General features: G+C 40.1%; 1 protein-coding gene across 1 annotated transcript in view; it reads right to left on the bottom strand.

Annotated features, from left to right (window-relative positions):
• Positions 1–151: 151 nt before the first annotated feature.
• The window catches only part of LOC139671555 (ethanolaminephosphotransferase 1-like), a 59,507-nt gene continuing 40,476 nt past the window's right edge, over positions 152–19,182 (bottom strand). The window contains exons 7-10 of the mRNA XM_071554568.1: positions 10,976–11,024; positions 8,674–8,854; positions 4,519–4,701; positions 152–3,439 (exon numbers count right to left, since the gene is read on the bottom strand). Of these exons, the coding sequence (XP_071410669.1) occupies positions 3,374–3,439; positions 4,519–4,701; positions 8,674–8,854; positions 10,976–11,024 (479 nt within the window). The 3' untranslated portion in view covers positions 152–3,373. The remainder of the gene's footprint in view (positions 3,440–4,518; positions 4,702–8,673; positions 8,855–10,975; positions 11,025–19,182) is intronic.

The raw sequence follows: 19,182 nt of genomic DNA, 5'->3' as shown, positions 1-19,182 counted from the left end.
TGTGTGTGGGTAGCATCTGTTTCCCCAAGAGCTCAGCAACTGTAACCCCTTCCACAAATCAAAAAAGAATATGCATGTATGCATGTGCATGTAAACAGCACATTCTTCTTTATGGTAAATGCTTTCAGATTTCAGACTACTAAGTATGTTTTGTATCCATTTAATACAACAGAAGCAAAGCTGGCAGCAGACAGTACTATAGCAAGGGCACTGAATCTCCCAGTGGACTTTTCTGCAGTGGCCAAGTATTCAGTGACAAATCTTCAGTGTGGTACCTAAAAGCGGCCTGTGTTTCAAATTAAAGTATTAGGCTTTTTGGAACAAAATGGGGAAACTTCATTGTAATTCTCACTGCTCTGATCCTTTGTAGCACGAGCAGTGTTGTCTCAGTAGTTGCTGCTAAATCTTCAGGGCTTTGAGCCTCGGCTCAGGACCCATTTGTGCCACTCATTGTGTGCCACCAGCCTGGGCCCCACTGCTCTCAGGTGTGCCTGGGGCTAAGGCCAAACCTCTGCCCAGCCCCACATAGGGAAGGTTTCTAATAGACCAGAGAGGATGAAACAGGGACTGGAGGAGCCCATTTGCAACCCAGGTGCTCAAATGTGGGAGAGCTGCTCTTGTTGAGTTTTTCGTAAGACCGGTGGGAGGCATGTCTTTGGGCTACTGCTAATGTTCAAAAGCATAAAAGTGTTACATTTTCCAGTTCAAATAGTTGAAAACTTTCTGCCATAATGTTGTAACAAAAAAAAACCCACTGTTAAGACTATAAGACTATTAGGTCATCTACATACTTAGCTGACTTTGTAAAATAAATCTGTGCCCATACTGCCCTATGAATAAAGCATTTTTATTCCTGTTCACTGAACCAGTTACCATCTAAGATGGTTAAAAGTTCAATATATATACTATGCAATACATGATCTCTTTATACTTGTCTGTATAGAGATTCTAGTGACAAGTTGCTTTAAAAAAGTAAAAGAAAGTTATTGACCATGTTTTCATACAGAAGATGAAAAAGGTGGCCAGAGCTTAATGTCCTTTAAAAGTGATGCCGTATTTCTCTCCAGAAAGGTACAAATGCAGTCAGGCTGTGGTAATTCAAGTTTTATAATTTAATTTATGAATATTTCAAAATACTCCATTACAGTGCATCAAATTGTGCTGCTTCTATGACCCTTATTTCCAACTGTTTCCTAATTAAGTGCAAGACAGATGGAAGAGAGAAGCCTGTCCTCAGAGTTTCTCCAGTACAACCACATTCAATTTGGAGGTAATTTTGTTTATTGTGTTCTAATTCTTTTCTCGTCAGGACTTTCTCCAGAGACTTGTGATGGAAGAGCGAAATATAAATTGCCTTTTTAAAGTAGGTGAAACTTCTGTGGCAGTGCCTCTGGTATTGGATGTAGTATTTAACTTCATCAAATGTCAAGACTGCTGGGTGCATGCAACAACATCAAACTTGTCATTCCCCTTCAAACAGTCAGAACTACCCTTTTTAGCAAACCTTATTAAATAAACAGCCTTCAGACTTACTCTGAGAGAGTCCTTGGGAGTACCTTGGTGGGCACCCCACACTCCCCGGGCATCATGCAGGATAGGGGCATGGCTACCACCCCAGGGGGAGCAGAGCTGGAAGATGGCTCTTCGAGCTGGACCACAGTAGTGCCAAAGGGTACAAGAAGACTCCCTTGCCTGCAGGGCTCTTGGCACAGCACTAACAGGATGATCTGTCCCTTCTGTGTAACTCAGACCTTAAGCTGCTTGAACTGTGATGGTAGTCTGATGTTCATTTGTGGGGTGGGATCCTCAACATGCACATTCAGTAGGTGGAACATGCATATTTTTCCCTGTTGGTATGAATTTCTGCTTTGTGACAAGGAGAAGCTGATGTGCAGGCCTGTCCCTTGGTACCTGCACTAAGGCAGGGTTGCCAGGGGAAATCAGCCTTGCTGATATGGCAGTTCAACTGCTGTAACTGGCGGCACCACCTTAAATTGAAGCTGTTCATACAACTAGTCAGTGCTCATCTGAAAACACTAATAGAAGCTACTGATGTAATGGTAAGTTAACTGGGGGGAAAAAATGATCAGGCTAGTGATAAACCCAGAAAAATGGCTCAAGAACTCAAAAAAGTGAACTTAAGGCTCAGCAGCTCAACAGCTGTGCTTCTACCTGGCTTCTGGCAACAGAAATAGTTAATAAACATGTCAGTCTGTCAATCACATCCCTCTGTACAAGAAATGTAATCTCATGCTTACCTTGGGGAAGTGGACAGATTGTTTCATTAGTGCTTCAAGACCACAAAGTCCCTCTGGCTAGGGCAGCATATGAAAAGAGATGAAACTCAAATTCTTATCCTTTCTCCAAGGCATGCAGAAAACCTCCATGTATTATAGATGAACAGTTTACATCTGCATGCAAATGTGCAATGTTTAAAGAAAAAAAAAGCTTGTCTCTTTTGTCATTTTTTAAAACCACAATAATTTGCTTCAAGCACATGGGCAAATAACGATTTGTTTTGCATTTTGCACTTGTACACGATGTTTGACTTAATTTTGCAGTGAAATATGTGAATCTTTGAAGGTTTGCTGGCCAAATATATTTTCAGCTGCTTACCTTTGTAGGGTGTGTTGCTTATTGCTACTGAAATAACAACAATGTGCTTGTTTCTGCCTAGGAAAGAAATATAAAGGCCAGCTGCTGCTGTACAGAGCCTGCATTTCTGACAAAGGTCAGCTGAGACTCATCTTAATGCTGAGAATGGGGGAAAAAACCCACAGATTTCAAAACCAATGTACTTTACCCATAGCTTTCTGAACTCATTCTCTTGTCTTCACACAGTCATTTGAGTGAGGAGAAGACTAGATGTGCATAAGCCATTCCGGAGGTTGTATGAAGAATTTACTTGTGAGAAAATATATATGGAAAATGAAGCAGGCACAGATGTCTCAGTGAGAAGGACATACAGGGAAGGTTTGCATTGCTGGGGTCCCACTGGTGACTAGACTGGGCAAAACCTGTGCTGGTTATAAACCACCAAGAAGCTCATGTAACCTGGCATGGATTTATCCAGGACTTTGGACACAGTGGCAGGGAGGAGGAAGACAAAAGCTTCAGAGAGGCCAGTAACACAGCATAAATGTTGGAAGAGAATAAATGTTAGCAGTAGAACAATTTGGTAAACACCTCGGCTGGACAGGAATCTTCCTCTGAGATGAAGCATCTTGCTGCATAGCTCATTGTCGCAGTGGTTCAGATAGTTGTACTGTTCTATTCTTTGGTTATCTTAATCAGATTCATTCCAACAGTTTATCACATCAGAAGAGCTGCAAATCTCCACGTAAGTGTTACAGTCTGATCATAGTGTAGGTGTTCACTCTTGGACACGTTTCTTCAGGGAAAAGATGTAAATGTTCAAGTGCTCACTCAGCTGCCTACCCTAAAGAGAAATCATGGAGATTAGCAACCTGGTTTGTATGTGCTTCACAATTCACTGCCTTTCCTTTCCCAGTTGGAGTGGGGAGGACCCAACCACAGTCCTTGTGTACTTGGGGACCTACAAGTACACAGGGATGTGCAAGTATTCAAGCAGAAGAGCTGTGATCCTTGCATTCCTCTTGCAGCACACTGATGGGAAGTTAAATTGCTACAGACCAGATTCACAGATGACATAAGCTGAGTTGGAGCTGGGCCCCCTCAATCAGTAGTGAACCTTGACCAGGTATTTCCATTCTGACCCTCTCCAACTGCCCCATATTGATGCTGGGGTAGACTTTGCTATGACATCAGTGTTTGATGAAAGTCTTCTTTCAAAAAAAATCTTTACATCCCAGTGGTGTGTCAAAAATAAAAGAATGCGAATCAACTCCCTCTGCAATGAGATCTTTACCATGCAAGATGTTTTATCTAAAAGAAAATCCCCATAAAACCACTTGCTAAAGGATTATTTGACAATTTAGAAAAGGGGGCATTAACAAAGTAAAAATTAATCTAAGTGGTAATTCAGATGACAATAAATGACAAAACTGAGATCTAGCAGACACATAAATGCGCTGGTAAGACTCAATCAGCTGGAAAACTATTCACGTCCCCAGCCTGAGAGATGCTAACAGAGGGCCAAGAAAATACTACAAACTGGGACAGCTCTTTTGCCTGCAAAGTTGCTTATTTTGTTAATTCTATTCATGACACTTTGCATTTTACCTTCCTACTTTTTCAGTCAAGTAACCTCAGAAAGAAAAAAGGGCAAAATAAATGGGTGGGAGCATTTATGCCAACTGCTACATAAAATTAGTCCATAAATATTCTGATTGTGAGGGGTTTAAAGCCAAAACCAGTTGCCTACATTGGAATAATTCAAGTCACTGAAGTTGCTGCAAAAAGACACTGCCTAAAACAACACATAATTGAACATTCAGACTCCTAGACACTGCCCCAAATAGAAGCCGTTCCCAGACTCCATTTTCCTTCCCACCCCAGGACAGCTCTCCTGTGGCTGCTCTGAAGGCACCCGCTCACCACGCAAACCCCGTAGTGCACATGGGCAGCTGTGACCAGGGCAGTGAACACGGCAAGAACAACTTCTTCCATCCAGCCCAGCAGCCCGGAGATGGCTGCGTACACCACCAGCGCCAGCGGGAACAGGAACCAGTGGAAGAGCTCCGGCCGGGTGCCGCTCATCTGGCAGATGATCAAATTGCACTGTCAGAGCAAAAGGGGCCAGGTGAGAAGCGTTGGGTTAGCCCCAGTGGTCTAAGGGGAAGTACATCCCTTTTCTCTGGGTTGCTTTTGTGAGGGGAAGACAAGGCTAGAGTTCAAAATGGGGCTTCTTTCTGGTGAGCAGATTGCTATAGGTACACCTTTGTGCCTCAGTGTGAGTCCTAAAGGACATTACAAGCAATTTAAAATACTTTTCTGGAGACAGTGTTTTGACACACTTTATAAAGCCAAAGCACGTCCACAAAGGGGGAATTTGTTTGCAACCTTATGTTTTCACAGAGGCTCGTAAAGCTGTGATCACAAATCAAATATGCCACCACTTAATCATTGGGAGAGTGTACTGGTATTTTAATCCCATGGTGTGACAAAAATATCTTCTGGTTCATCGTATAGAAGGGAGGGAATACAATATATGACACTTTCAAATCCTGTTTTTCTTTTCTAGCACTCCTTCATGTACTAAAACACCATTTTCTTGGCTCGATCATGGCAGTGGATTCCCTGAAGATGTAGCTGGGGGCCCAGAGAAAGGGATTCCACTCAGAAGGGCAGAAAAAAGTAATATCTGGTGCATAATTTAACTGAAAGCAATTAGCTTAATTCTACCGAGTTCTTGGAACCTAATGAGATGAACTCCCTTGAAGTTCAGCATTTTAAAACCAGTTAAGTACACCAAAGTGGTTTGCCTGGTTTAAGCTCCTTAAGAAATGTGTCTTGTATACACCATGCCCTTTACAAAAATAAAAAGGAATTTAGGCACATCTGAAATATTTTACTGATTTAAGTTTCACTCAAAATTGAAGTATGGTTAAAAATAGATTTTATGGATCCTGAAAACAGTAGGAGAATGAAAAACTCATTATCTGAGCAGTGCCTGAAATCTTATGACAGCAGCAGTAGGAGTCTGACCATTAGGAAAAAATACTGGCTTTACTCCCTGTGCTGTGGAAGATGAAGAATGCAAAAATAAACCATGAAAAAATAATTAAGTTTCAATAATGAAAGAAGTAAACATTTGTACATAATGTTAATATTTTTTACTTACAATGGATTTTCAGTATTGATTGTAAATTTTTTTTAATAACACTGGGTTTATGAGTCCTTTGAGAATCATTCCAGAGGGTATTAGAAATTGCTAAAGGAATCTATATGTTACAATTTTTCTGGCACCTGTCCAGAGGTTGAATTTCACATTGTCTTAAAATATTATAATACCATGTTAAGTACAGTGCTGGATTTTTCATAAAAATTGCTTACTAATATTTTGAGCAATTCACCTCCAGTGTATCACAGGACTGTAAAATGGACTATGCTCTCCAGTCCTCTCTCAATTCCTTTTTTCCCTTAGTCCTGAAGCACTGACACTGCAAGTGAGGCAAAAATAGCATTAGGAGATGAAAGCACTGGAGTCTGGATAGGGAAACTAGAAAGAAATAAGGGATTGCGCCCTTAGCTTTTCCATCCACCTCTCCTACACCTTTCAATGCTTCCCTGGCCCTGCTGAAGTTAATCCTCTAGCATCTGTGAGGCCTTAATGTCTTCTCCCTTACTATTTTCCCTGGAAGGTTCCTCAGGAAGCATCTCACGAGTCTGAGCTGCTCCAATCTGGCAGCCACCACGTCGGCCACTGCACTCCTGCTATGGGGCGGCTCCACTCCCCTCCTGGGGACTGACCTGTCGTTATTTGACCTTCACACTGACCCACTCCCTCCTCCTGGACTCAAACACATGCCTCTGAGGGCTTCCTCTGTGGGAGCTGTGTCGGCTGTGCTCTGTGGTGGTTTGCTCAGACCTGGATACTTCTGGCACCAGCCCTATGAACAAATCTCACAGCCAGCTCTGAGCTTCCCAGCAAGAGGAGTGGTCAATCCACAGGCAGTCCCACTGCCAGTCATGGGGACTGGGAGAAGAAGTCCTCCTCTCACAGATAAACAGCTTTCTTTTTTCAGGCCTCAGAGGACTTCCTTAATTTAGCCAAAAATGCTGGAAATAGCTCACCTTTCTGCCTGCTCCCTACTTGTCCTGACACTGCATGGCTGTGAGACCAAGTCTGAAACCAGACATTTGGCTCAGGGGATCTGCTGGGGGGCCAAATATGTTGTGAAAGGCATGAGAAGTTCAAGATAGTGGCAGGTAGAGAAACATGGGCTGCAGTTTGTGTGGTCTGCAGAACAGATAATGGAAACTCAGTGTGTCAGGCTATCAAGGTGAAGAAAAGTACTGCCATGACAAGCCTTACTCTGATGCTGGAGGAAATGTGTGTATAAGGAACTGGAGGAGATGAAAGGAAATGCAGGCTTGTTTTTCAACTTTAAAATGTTTTAAATTCCAACTAACACCCATACATTTTTAATGGTTGCTTTTAAAATGTTAAAAATTTCAACTAACATGCATACATTTTCAATTCACATGAGCCTTCAATGCTGCCGTACATGTTTTGGGAAAAGAAAAAACAAGGCCTGAAGAATATGTATTGCACTCAATGTCTTATAAACTGCAGTCTATAAAGAAATTTCTGGTTTGCCTTACTATTTTTCTTCTGCAAGCATCCTGCCACAATCACTCTTGGTTAAGATGTATGTGCAGAAGCTGCCATCTGCCAAACTCTGAAAGCATTTTCCCTACTGGCATGAAATAACTTTCTCACTTTGGAACCTACACTATTCTCTTAAAAAAGGAGGTAGATTGGGTAATGAAAAATGCCTACAAGAAAACTTACACATCTGAAAATAACCTCAGTTTTGTGATACTAAGGCCTTAAGAAGGAACTGTTTGATTTGTGACCCTCAGAAATATACATTTATAGGATACATCTAACAAACATCACAATTATGATTTCCATTCCTGAATACAAATTTCTAGAGGGATTATGCTTTCTTTTTTAAAATCCCACATTTCTGAACATCTGTCACATCATGCAAGACACTTCAAATCTTTCACTTTTTAAATCCCATGTAGCATTGCTCAGTGACACAATTTTGGATGCTGTTGGGGGCTTTTCCTAACATGACGTTAGTCACTGTCCTCTAGGGTATTTTTAGCTTAGATGGAGGAACACCTTTCTGCTTGACTACTCTCCTGGTAAGAAGAGAGGCAAAGGGCTTCTTCCAGAGCAGAAAGCCCTGGGTTACCTGCAGTGCTCAACACCGCTGTCTGGCTACCCATGCTGTACTTCATGGAGGTTTATGTTGTCTAAAGGGGGAAAACTGGTCACAATGATGTAGTAGAGGAGAAAATAATGTGTGGGCAGAGACCCATCATGAGGCCCTTACATCTCTTCACATCTTTCCCTAAAACATGCTGTAAGTGGTGCCTTATTCTAAGCAGTGATGGGAAAATGTAGGATCAGCTGAACTGCAGGATGCAGGAATACATGTACCACACTAGTGGGCACAAGAGAAAGGGAAAGCTAAACCCGTTTACTCTTGCTAGTAAATCTGTGCCTGTGTTGACCTTTCTTACATTTTGACAAGTCTCCAGTTTTGGTTATACATTGGGGAGTACCTGTTATATTTCTGGAAGTAAGGCCTCCCTAGGGATTTCATAAACCCTCAAAAAACCCCACAAACAAAACAAAACACAACACCCTCCCACCTCCACCCCCAAAAAACCCCCCAAACCAACCCAAAAAACACCAAACAAAAAACCCACACAAAACCAAAAAAAACAAAAACCCACAAACCAAACCATACAAACAAACCAACAGACTCCCCCAAAAACCAACTAGAACCCTCATAAAAGTGTTATGCTGTGGCAGAGTAGGCATTTCAGTACTCTAAGTGTCCCTAGTCCAGACAAGTATTGTGGTGTATTTTTATAAGATAGAGCATAACACAGAAATAGAAGAGCTGAGTGTCTCTGCTGTCTTTAGCTGCATTTTCTGCTCCCTTCTGTTGATTCACATAAAAATAAAAAGCTATCTCTAAATAATACCACCATCTCAGATATACTTACAATAACGTTTGAGAAAGCAACCCCAACCATCCACAAAAACACTCTTGGTTGCTTTGCTAATATGTTGCTTGGAGACAAAACCACCCAGACTGTAAGCAGAACGAACAGCAACAGAGGTGACACAAGTGGTAGGAGTCCTTCATATAGAGAATCATTCCTCAGTGTTTTCTTTAGATGTGCTCTGTAAGTAAATACAATTAAATTTTGGAGTAAGAAAAATTATCCATTCCATTTCCCACAGTAAGTTCAAACTCCAGCCTAAACTCAGCCCAAGGATTCATCTTGCAACACAGCTGCCTGCACAAATGTGATAGATGTCTAGATATTCTTCGAGAAATGCCCAATAGTATGCCAAATAACATTTATTTTGGGGGTTAAATTATATTGATTTATTCACAGAGCTCCTGGTCAGCTTCTCTGCTCACCATTGCCTGGCAATGCACCACTAAACTTACACAAAGTCAGCTGCAGTACTTTCAAGTATGCAGGTATGCTGTGAATTCAAAATACATAGTTTTAGAGGATGAAACATGTAACATGAGACATGAAATTGTTTCAGTCAATACACCCCACATTTTCAGTGGCAGCAGTCAAGCACATGGCTGGCAGGTATTTCTGCTGTTTATGTCTAGAGGTGATGCTGCTAGACAATACTGTACCCTTGTCAAAGTACAGCCTAAAGAGGAATTTTTTGGCTAATTAGAGTACAGGAAAATTAATGATGCATGTGTTTTCTTAGCTATTTTAAGCTGTCTTTCAAAGGTGGTTCTATTAAAAGTAGTAAATAACTGCATATTATGTAATTTAGGAAAATGGTAACTGTAAGATTAACAGCTTTTACCTGTATCTTGCATCCTTCTCACTCAAGCAAACCTTGTTCTGTGTTATAAAAGGAGTAGAAGGTTTAATTTACTAAAGTTCACTACCATTAAACCATTCCTTCATACCAATAGTTCAGAAGAGCAACTGTGTGAAGTGTACTGGGAAATGTCCTGTTTAAAATCTCGGAGTATATGTATTTATAGAAATAGCTAGACAAAAATCCAAGAAATACCTTTCTCATGCCAAAAAAGAATATTCTTCTGCTAAAATAACAACTGAGAACAGGCAGCAGGATGAAGAAAGACAACTGGAAAACTCAAATCCCTCATCACCAAAGAGCTTGTACGTGCATCCTTCAAGCAAACCTGACTGTTTAAAATTACTGTGCCCTTCTCTTTAAAGGAATGATAAACCCAGCAGAAGGATTGAGAGGAACTATATTGAATGATGATTTGAAAATGAAAACAGTAAATGAAAGTCCTAACATGAAAGGAAGGAGAACAAAACCTATATATTTTTAGAAAAAAAAATATTTATTGGTGCAAATGCTGCTACTGCCAGGGGCTGACATGCACAAGGTGCTTCCCTCCTTCTATAAGTTGTCCCCAAATCAGAATCCCTTGCACCACTGTTTCCCAGTCCTCAGCCTTTCCTGCCCCAGGTCTCCTGACTCTCCATTCTTCCTGCCTCAAACTCTGGGCTCTTCATGCTTTTATTAACTACACTGAGTAGCACAACTCAAAAAGGGCTGTGTAGGAGCAATGAGATATTGTCTTACAGTCTCTACAAAATTTAAAATGTTAATATTAACTTCCACTAATTCCTGAAGACAGGCAGTGACAGTCCCTCCTCTGGGACACTTAGGACCTGAGAGACCTCAAGTGACAGATGATTGAAATAAGCCAGCAAATACTAGTGGAAGGAGGCAGCATTAATAAAACTAGGTCATCAGAGTATAAACTAACTGTGTATAAAATTCCTAGGTGGAGCAAGCCAGCTCTTAGATGTAATCACAGTTTGCCACCTGCCTAGCTTATATCTGACAGCAATTATCTGCAGACTTCATAGAAAGGATAGTTTTACAGAAGGACCTGGAAGAGAAGGAAGTACTTCACAGAGTGCAGGATGATCAGCTACAGAATTTTACCTAGTGCAGGCAGAAGTTAGAAATCACATTTGATTGCAAATAAAACACAGTGTTTGTAACTACAGAGTCTTTATCAGTTTACTGTTCAGGATCACTTTTTAACTGCCTGGAAAATGGCAAGTGACAGGAAGAGAGAGTTGTAAACATGGAAGAGAAACCAGTCAGATTCTGAAAACTGACGAGGAAAAACCTTTACTGCATTATCAGGACAGCATTTGGATAAAAGAAGCTAGTCTACTTTCAAACATTACATTTAGTTGTAAGTGAGGAAACCCTTAAATATACAGAATTAAATGGGAGGGGATAGAATTTACTTAATGTTAATTAACTTACCTGTGAATATTGTATAGTGTTTGTGGAAATGAAAGAAATAAACTGAAGCCTGAAAGAGAAAAAGATTAATATGTAATGCTACACTGATGACCTCAGAGTTTTCTCATACAATAACAGAGCTAGTGTGCTATTTTAAAAATTACTTGGTATTGCTGTACTCATTATAGGATACAAAGTGAGTTTGGAGGCTTTAGGCAATGGTACAGATATACTTCTATAATGTGTGACAAGACCAGAAAGGACTTTAAAAATTCTTAGGTAGCCAATAGGTAGAACCAATTATTTTTCATACAGGACCCAGGACAGCCGTATTTTCTGTGAGCTGCTGTTTATGTAGAAAAAACCCCAAGTTTGACACCAAAAGCCTTCCAATGGACTATAGAAAAAGACAATTACCCTCAAATACGACTGTTCACATTACTGGGGAAAAACAGGTTTATCATTCAGTATATTAAGGGTCAACTAATGATCTGCTATGCTGATAGAATAGCTAAAACAAATTCATTTTCTTGATATGTCTATCATTTGAATGAGTGAGGGGTTTTTACTACTTTTTTTAAAATACAGCTGTGACCTTTCTGGAACTCAGCTTTCACCCAAAGAGCACAAGGAGTTTGCCTTTGCTAATGCTGTGTCTGTCTGTACTGCTCCTGGTATTATCAACACAGCTGCCAACAGCCCCAGAGCTGCCTGGAGACCCAGGTGTACCCCCTCTAACACCCACATCCAGAACACACTGGTCCACCCAAGGGTCAAAGAAGACCTCCAGCAAAGTTTGAGATTCAAACAAAAAAAGCCACCGTATCAGTCAGCCTGACAAGGTGAAAATACATATAATACCCTCTTAATCTCTGTGTTTCCCTGTAGAGCTCTTTGGTTTGGTTTTTCCCACAGACACTGTCTGTGTATCGAGGGCTTTTCCCTGGTCTATTTGCTGCTTGAAGATTGTTCTGGGTGGCACATTTCTGCCCAGCTTTTACATTATGAGGCATGAAGATTGGGTTTAATGCACTAAATTTGATTCCTAATTTGTTATAGGCCAGAAGAGCATCCTGATATGCTAAACCTGGTTTTGCTCTAAAAAAATCTCATTTAAGAAACAGTGTATTGTTTGTACAGAAAAGTAGAAAACTTTAATGTCACTAGGAATAAGGGAAAAAATAATGAAAAAATGGAGGAAAGCTGATTTCAGGTGATTTTGTACTGTGGCTAACGTGGCATAGCAGACTCTTGAGAAATGTCAGTGTTTACCGTCCAGTCCTCATCAAAGACATACCCAAGTGTTTAGCACGCTCTGGCCACAGTGGCAACTCAAGAGAAGGAAAACTAAAAAAAAAAAATTCTTGCTGGTTATCCTTTAAAGAGAAAGAAACAGAACCAGAAAATATATCCAGCCTGTAAATAATTTCAGGTATAGCATTTTTTTTCATGTTTACTACTTGGTTTTGCTTTTCAAAACAAGTAAGATAAACAGCTCTGCTTCTTTGCCATGGCAGAAACTCCCTATCAAACAGCCAAAGGATGTGCAATTGAACTAAGGTCCCAAGTATTTTGTCAATGTATTTCTAAAATTCCCAGGTTTAGTGCCTTCAGAGTGATCTGTGTTTAATGTGCACTCCAGTTAGCTATGTTTTCTATTAGGCAGGGAGGGCTAGTTCAATAAAATCTTGAGTTACGTACAGCAGTTCCAACATCTGTATTGCATTAGAGCAGACATGAGACAAAACATTGACTCTTGAGGTTAAATCTAAATTTCCTGCTGCAATCCTGAAGTTTGATTTGTTGGGAGAAAAGCAACTGAGAGGAACAGAAATAGAGACTAGAACTAGAAATAGAATTCAAAGAGCAATGGTTGCCAACAATTTGTTATTTTTATGAAGTGTCATTTTAGTTAGAAATAACACACTGACCACAAACAGTCCCTCAGCCAGCTGAAAGCCTCTTTCTGAATGGGGCAGTTCCACCAGTTACTCCACTGTATTTTAATAGGGCTTTGCTTTTAACAGAGAGAGCACTAGGATGCAACAGGGAAAGCAAAGGGTGTTCCCCTGTTTCTTAGGGGATTTTCAAAATTCCATCATTTCCTACAACATGTTGCTTTCTCCATCTTTTTTTAGCTAAGAAGGCCTGCCTTTGGGGGCTGCTTTTGGTACTCATTAAGTCTGCTTTTTAATTGGCATTAAGGATCCCTTTGTGCCCAGGAGCTACACTGCTGCATCTGCATTGCTGCCATTCCCCGCTGCTCTGGGGAACAAAAGGTGCAGCCTGGAAAGCAAACCCACTGCTGGCTCTCTGGCACTCAGCCACTCAGGCACTGCCCAAGTGATGAGCACAGAACTTTTTTTTTTCTAATATTCCAAAAGCAGATATTTTATTTTAAAATAATTTTTTAAATCCAAGTTCAGCACATTAGATGTTTTTAACACATTACAGAAAATAGAACTCCTCAAGCGTTCTTAGAACTATTACTGCTCTTCCAGTATTTTTTAATTTCTCCTTTAATGTTTTCCTGTTTTCCAGCCGATTTAAAATCAAAGACCAAACTGTAAGAACACAGGCCTGTATTAAAGGCAGAAATACCGAAGCACAGATGGGTGGCACAGATACACACAGTAAATTCTTGTGTCGCGCTAGGCTGAAGGTATCAAGCCCAAATCCTCGGATTTAGGTACAATCCTATCGTCAGTCCTCTGCTTTACACTATCTGGACTTCCTTTTCAGAGAAATAAGCATCTATAAATCTCTTTACTGGGAATTATTTTGTCCATATTAAAAAACAAACAAAATCAAAAACAAACAAACCTCAAAGCATTCAGAAATTCAGTATTAAAGACATGTCAGAAATTAAGTCATATATATATATATGTATATAAACACACAGATACTTACACACATACACAGATTATCTATCTATCTATCTATCTATCTATCTATCTATCTATCTATCTATCTATCTATCTATCTATCTATCTATCTATCTATCCCCATGTGTAAAAATATTAAAAGATAATTCCCATCAATTTTAGATTTCATTTGGTGCTTTCAAATTCAGTTCTGAAACAATAAGATATTGTGTGATACAGCTGAGTAAATTAATAATAATTAAAAAAAAGGTAATGTGATGAATACCACGGTACATTGTCATCCATGCTATTAAGACCAACAGTAATCTATTTTAGTTTCATTACATGAGGGCATTATAAACCCTCACATACCTAAATTTAAGGACTACTGAAGACCTGCAGGTGGTCAGGTTGTTTCCATAACATGCTGCAATTACTTATTGCAGCTGTTGTACCTGAGGTAATTTAAGCATTTCTGCAAATACAGGCTTGTTTGTTGTAGAGAAAGAGAGGGTATGGCCAGAAATTAATTGCTGGCACTACTTTTAGATCTAGAAAATGCTGTTTCAGTAACCAACAGTCACATACTGGCACTCAGACAAAGGCAGACAGCCTGATGCAGGTAGCCACATTTCTGAAAACACAAAACCTCATAGACTGTAAACACCACTAAACAAAAAAGCAACTCCAAGACATCTAAACCACTATTTTAAAAGAAATAATAATGCTTCAAAGGAAGGACAATGTTTATCTTTGCTGTTTATCTTCACCTTTGCTATTGTAAATCCCCTTTGTTTGTAGGTTTCTGACAAGTAAATCATCCTTAAACTGTCCTAAGAAAAGCACTGTAATATTATTTGTTAAGAACTGGCTTTCAGTTTGAAAATGAGACAGTGTGACACAGGGTTGCAATCTTAGGTGAGTACTGCTCTGGAAACTGTGTGAATTTGTTAAGGAAAGTATCATTCCTGCCATGCTGCCCCCACCAAAAAGACTGCACAGAGCATTCCTCCCATTTGGGAGGCAGAGAGGAAGTCTGTGAAGACCTTCTCCTGGGCATATTGCAGAAGATGAGCAACTCCCTAACATTAGACAGCTGTACTTGCATTCCAGCCTACAAATGAAATATTATCACCTTCCTCTCTCATTCTTCAATTGCCCACACCTCCACATGGTCTTCTTCAATATACTGCTTGGCCTTTCCATCTCTAGATTAATAATTCATCATAGTCAAGGCTTGCTGCAAGGAAACGGAATGTTATCATTTAACTTTCTTAGTCACCAGCTGAAAAAAAAAATAGATTTAAAATACTCAGGTCTCAATATTAGCTGAGAAAAATATTTAAACACTTTTCCATAGGGGTTTTTTCCCACATTTCTTGCACATTTAGAGGAGCTAGACACGTGAAAATAACTTAACACACTGAATGTTTAGCACAATTATCAGTGCCTAAAAGCAAGCTTCATCAAAAGATGAATATTTAGAAGCACTTGTAACTGGAACAGCAGCTTTTTATGGAACAGTGTGACCTTCTCAGGCAAGTTTTGAGAAAACAATTCTTCTAATTGATTGCGCAAACAGATAATTGCACTAAATATAAAATTACATTTTATTATTATATAAAATGGCAAACTTAAAACCACTTAGTAATTGAGGGGAGAAAAAAAGCTTAGAAAATGAGCATATAATTTTCAGACTTAATTAAGCCTGTAAAGTCTGAATACATTAGGATGAAAAATAAACCCAGACTGACCTACGCAGTATGAAACTACTTTACAGGATTAAGAAAATGGTGTAAACATGAGCACCGTCTTCATGCACAAGGTTGATGTAGGTTTTGGATGTTTAGCATCTAAGATATTTCTTGAATATAAAGATTGCAAAGGGATGCATTTGTCATGCTTGTTGAGAAGGGATGTATTTACTGTGTTTATTGATTTTATACCTTATTTTCAGTGTCTAAGGAAGTACGCACTGCCTTTATTTCTCTTGACCTGAGCTGTAAGATAACAATTACCATTTGGAAGGATTTACTACAGACGGAGGAATTAGTTTATGGGTATAGCTACTTCTTTCATGTAGTTCTGTTCACACATCATTCTCTTTCTGGGCACAGCAAGAACCGACCACCAGAGAAATGGTGCCTGTATTTGAAAACACCAGGCTTGCTTCCAGGATTTTGCCAGGCAAGCTCCCTTGTTTGACCTTCTCCTGGGGCTCCCACCACCCCTGAAATGACTCCTCACAGCCAAGACCTCCAAACTCATTCCCGCCTGTAACCAGCATCCTGTGACACTGCTCTGCCTCCGACCTTGAGCGCTCCAGTTTTCAGGGTTTATTGTTCTGTCTGGTTCAGATGAATTACTCCGAACATGAACTCAACGGTTTTTAAATATATATCTCAAGTGACAGGTGAATATTTCACACTCTTTACTTTAACAAAGTCTCATACAATCTGTCACAACAATGCCTTAATAAATGTTAAATTGGTGATATAGAAGCCAACTCATGTTAATCACACTTTTCAAACAGGACTGGTCAAGGCCTGTCGGGGCAGTAACATTTGGAAAGCATATCACTTAGCGTTTAATCATTCAACTAGTCATCATTAAGGCAGAACCATCAGCCACTTTGCAATGGGACCTATAGGAAATCACTACAGAATGACTTAACTGTATAGAGCAGAAACAATTTATAATATGACCATGGCCTCCTAAACATTTTCTGACACTGAAAAAGGGGCAGGCTGCAGTATGATCACCCACGGGAAGGACTTCTGTGTCCTCTTTACATAGGCCATAGGACACAGTGTAAGGGCAAGACCCTTTAACAAATGGGTAACTGTGCTTTCCCACTACAACGAAATTCAAATCCTTGGCATGTTTCAAATGTTATGTCTTGGTCTCATCATTAAATTTTTGCTGCTATTATGCATTCAGTTATGTATTTACTTCTCTATTACATACTTAAATAGTTCAGACAAGAGTGAGCCTCTAGGAACATACTCTGCAGAAGTCGGCACAGAACTCAAGCCAGTGCACATCAAGGGGAAAAAATTCTGAATGCTTTGGCCCCACCTCTAAAAGAAAGTACAAGTTTCAGAACTCTGACAGATGTTAGTACTCAATTCACATTTCATGTTCAAACCTGCACTTTGAAAATTTGTCTCAGCTCTGCCACAGGCTTCAGTAGCCAGATCTGGGCACTGTTGACCAGAGACAGTGGACTCAAATGTGACACCATGTCTGCATCACAGAATGGTCTGCCCCCTGTGCCACACACTGATGAAGTACCACATATCCACTCCATGCTTTAGTGATCCTTTACCCGCTAAACCTATTCTTGTGGTTGCAATTAATACTGAAGAGGAACAGAAGATTTTCTCTGCATCCAGGAGTCATTTTTCCAACATGCTTTCTTAAGGAATGAAGCTGACATGATAACGCTTCTTGTTTACATACATCCTACCATAGCTTTTAAGCCCTCTGGTCATTTCTGAACAAATTTAATATACAAAAAAAATCTCCAGGGAGAAGAGAATTGCAATTTGATCTGAGATTTTATTAGATATTATAAAAACTGTCTCACAGATAGCAAACGTGAATGTTCCAAGCATGGGAAATGCTTCATTTAGAACACACACCTACAGGTCATTTAACAGCAATGTGAGACAGAAACCATCATCAATTAGTAATGATGCTCCCTGAAGGACAGATGGCTACCTGTCAGTGAAAATTTTCTTACGAAGTCTACAGCATCATTTGTGGTACTAGACTTTATGTGCAGGATTGACTGTTTTAAAATGCTTATTGTAAATATTTTATATTGCTCTCAACCTGATAGCAGAGTGACAGGGAATGTTAGGCATTTGGGATGCCCTGGAGGGGTGAAAATAAATGAGAGCTCTCACCCTAGAGCTGGCCTTTGAAGGGACCCTACTTAGCCAGATAATGCTATGGGACAATTGTGGTTAACCCCCAAGGAAGTTTTTGGAGTGTCATCCACAGGAGCCTTGATGAGTGCAGAAGTAATTAGTTCCAGAGGAGCACACAGGCACATAACTTTAGAAGGGTCTGTCTCCTTTCATGTTATGAGAGAAAAGGTGTTTCTGCCTAGCAGCCAGGACAACATGCTCTGGAAACAGAAGGACCTTCTTTGTTGGTCTGGTGTCCAGCTATGTGTGTGTTTTGGAGCTGAAAGATGGAATTGTTCTCACTGCTTGTGAAAATGATGGGTTTATGTTTGCTGGAGAGCTGAAAAATTTCCACAAAATACTATGCAGAAGTTTCTCTGTTTCAGAGGGCAGTCCTCTGAGGTCGCTGCTTAGCAGCCCAAGACTTGGCTTTCATACAGGTGTTCATGGTGTGCCAGATGGTTCCCAGGAGCATACATAAAGCTCTCTTGGGAGGCTTTCTGAAAACATCTAATCTAAACACCAGTATTGCTGCACTTTTATAGATATCTTTGTGTATTCTGGCACCTGATAAAAACTCCATTATTTGTAATGAGTGTGTCACCTGGTGATACCAGAGCTTCCTTTGAGGAGGTGCTTTTCCAGAGTTCACCCTTAGGTTATACATGGGCTACTTTTTTTCTACAGAATCTTCAGGAAAGACATCTGAAAAACACTTTTGTGCATCTTGTTTGGATTTCTTCCCACTACAGAAGGTACTAGCTAAAGCCCAGCTGTTCTCAGAGAAGTGACGGGTCAGCAGCTGAACCCTTGTTGTGTACAGAACAGTAAAAGCACCAAACAAATGCCAAGTATTGATGGAGCAGCTATAGGTTCATTGTTAGAAGGACCACTAGTGACTACTAAATGCCATCAGACAGTTAAGGACAGCCAGTTATGGTTTAATGGCTCCTCTTAGGATCCTGGGAAAATAACTTGTAAAAAGCATCAGAAACCCATTACACTACTTCGTTTTTAACTAGCCACAAAGGAATTTAACTGAACGGGCCAGAGGGTGGGCTCTCTGATACAAATGGTTCTGACTGAGCAAGACACACTTGCTGCAGTCTCCCTAAGGGAGAAAATAATTCAATTTTCTTGGCTGCTTGGCCCTTGGTGTAGATTAGACAGGCACTTTTTCTGCAGTCACAGTGGGTTCTGTAATTTATCACAGGCTTCTAGAAACTTTATATATCCATAGTCACTGCACACAGGTTATCCAGTGATAACCACCTTAACCACTGTTGCTGACCTGAGATTTAAATGTGTGGTGAAATGGCAGTGTTTTCTGGATCAGTCTGGTCGTCAGCGGAAGGATTCTACTTTTTAAATATTTTAATGCTTTTAAGAGATTTGCTAAGCACTGTGATGATTCTGCAACAAGTCAGCCAAGACCATTTTTTGCATATTC

The sequence above is a fragment of the Pithys albifrons genome, chromosome 4 (assembly GCF_047495875.1).
Source record: "Pithys albifrons albifrons isolate INPA30051 chromosome 4, PitAlb_v1, whole genome shotgun sequence".
In the NCBI taxonomy this organism is placed as follows: Eukaryota; Metazoa; Chordata; class Aves; order Passeriformes; family Thamnophilidae; genus Pithys; species Pithys albifrons.
This window is presented reverse-complemented; position numbering and strand designations above follow the sequence as displayed.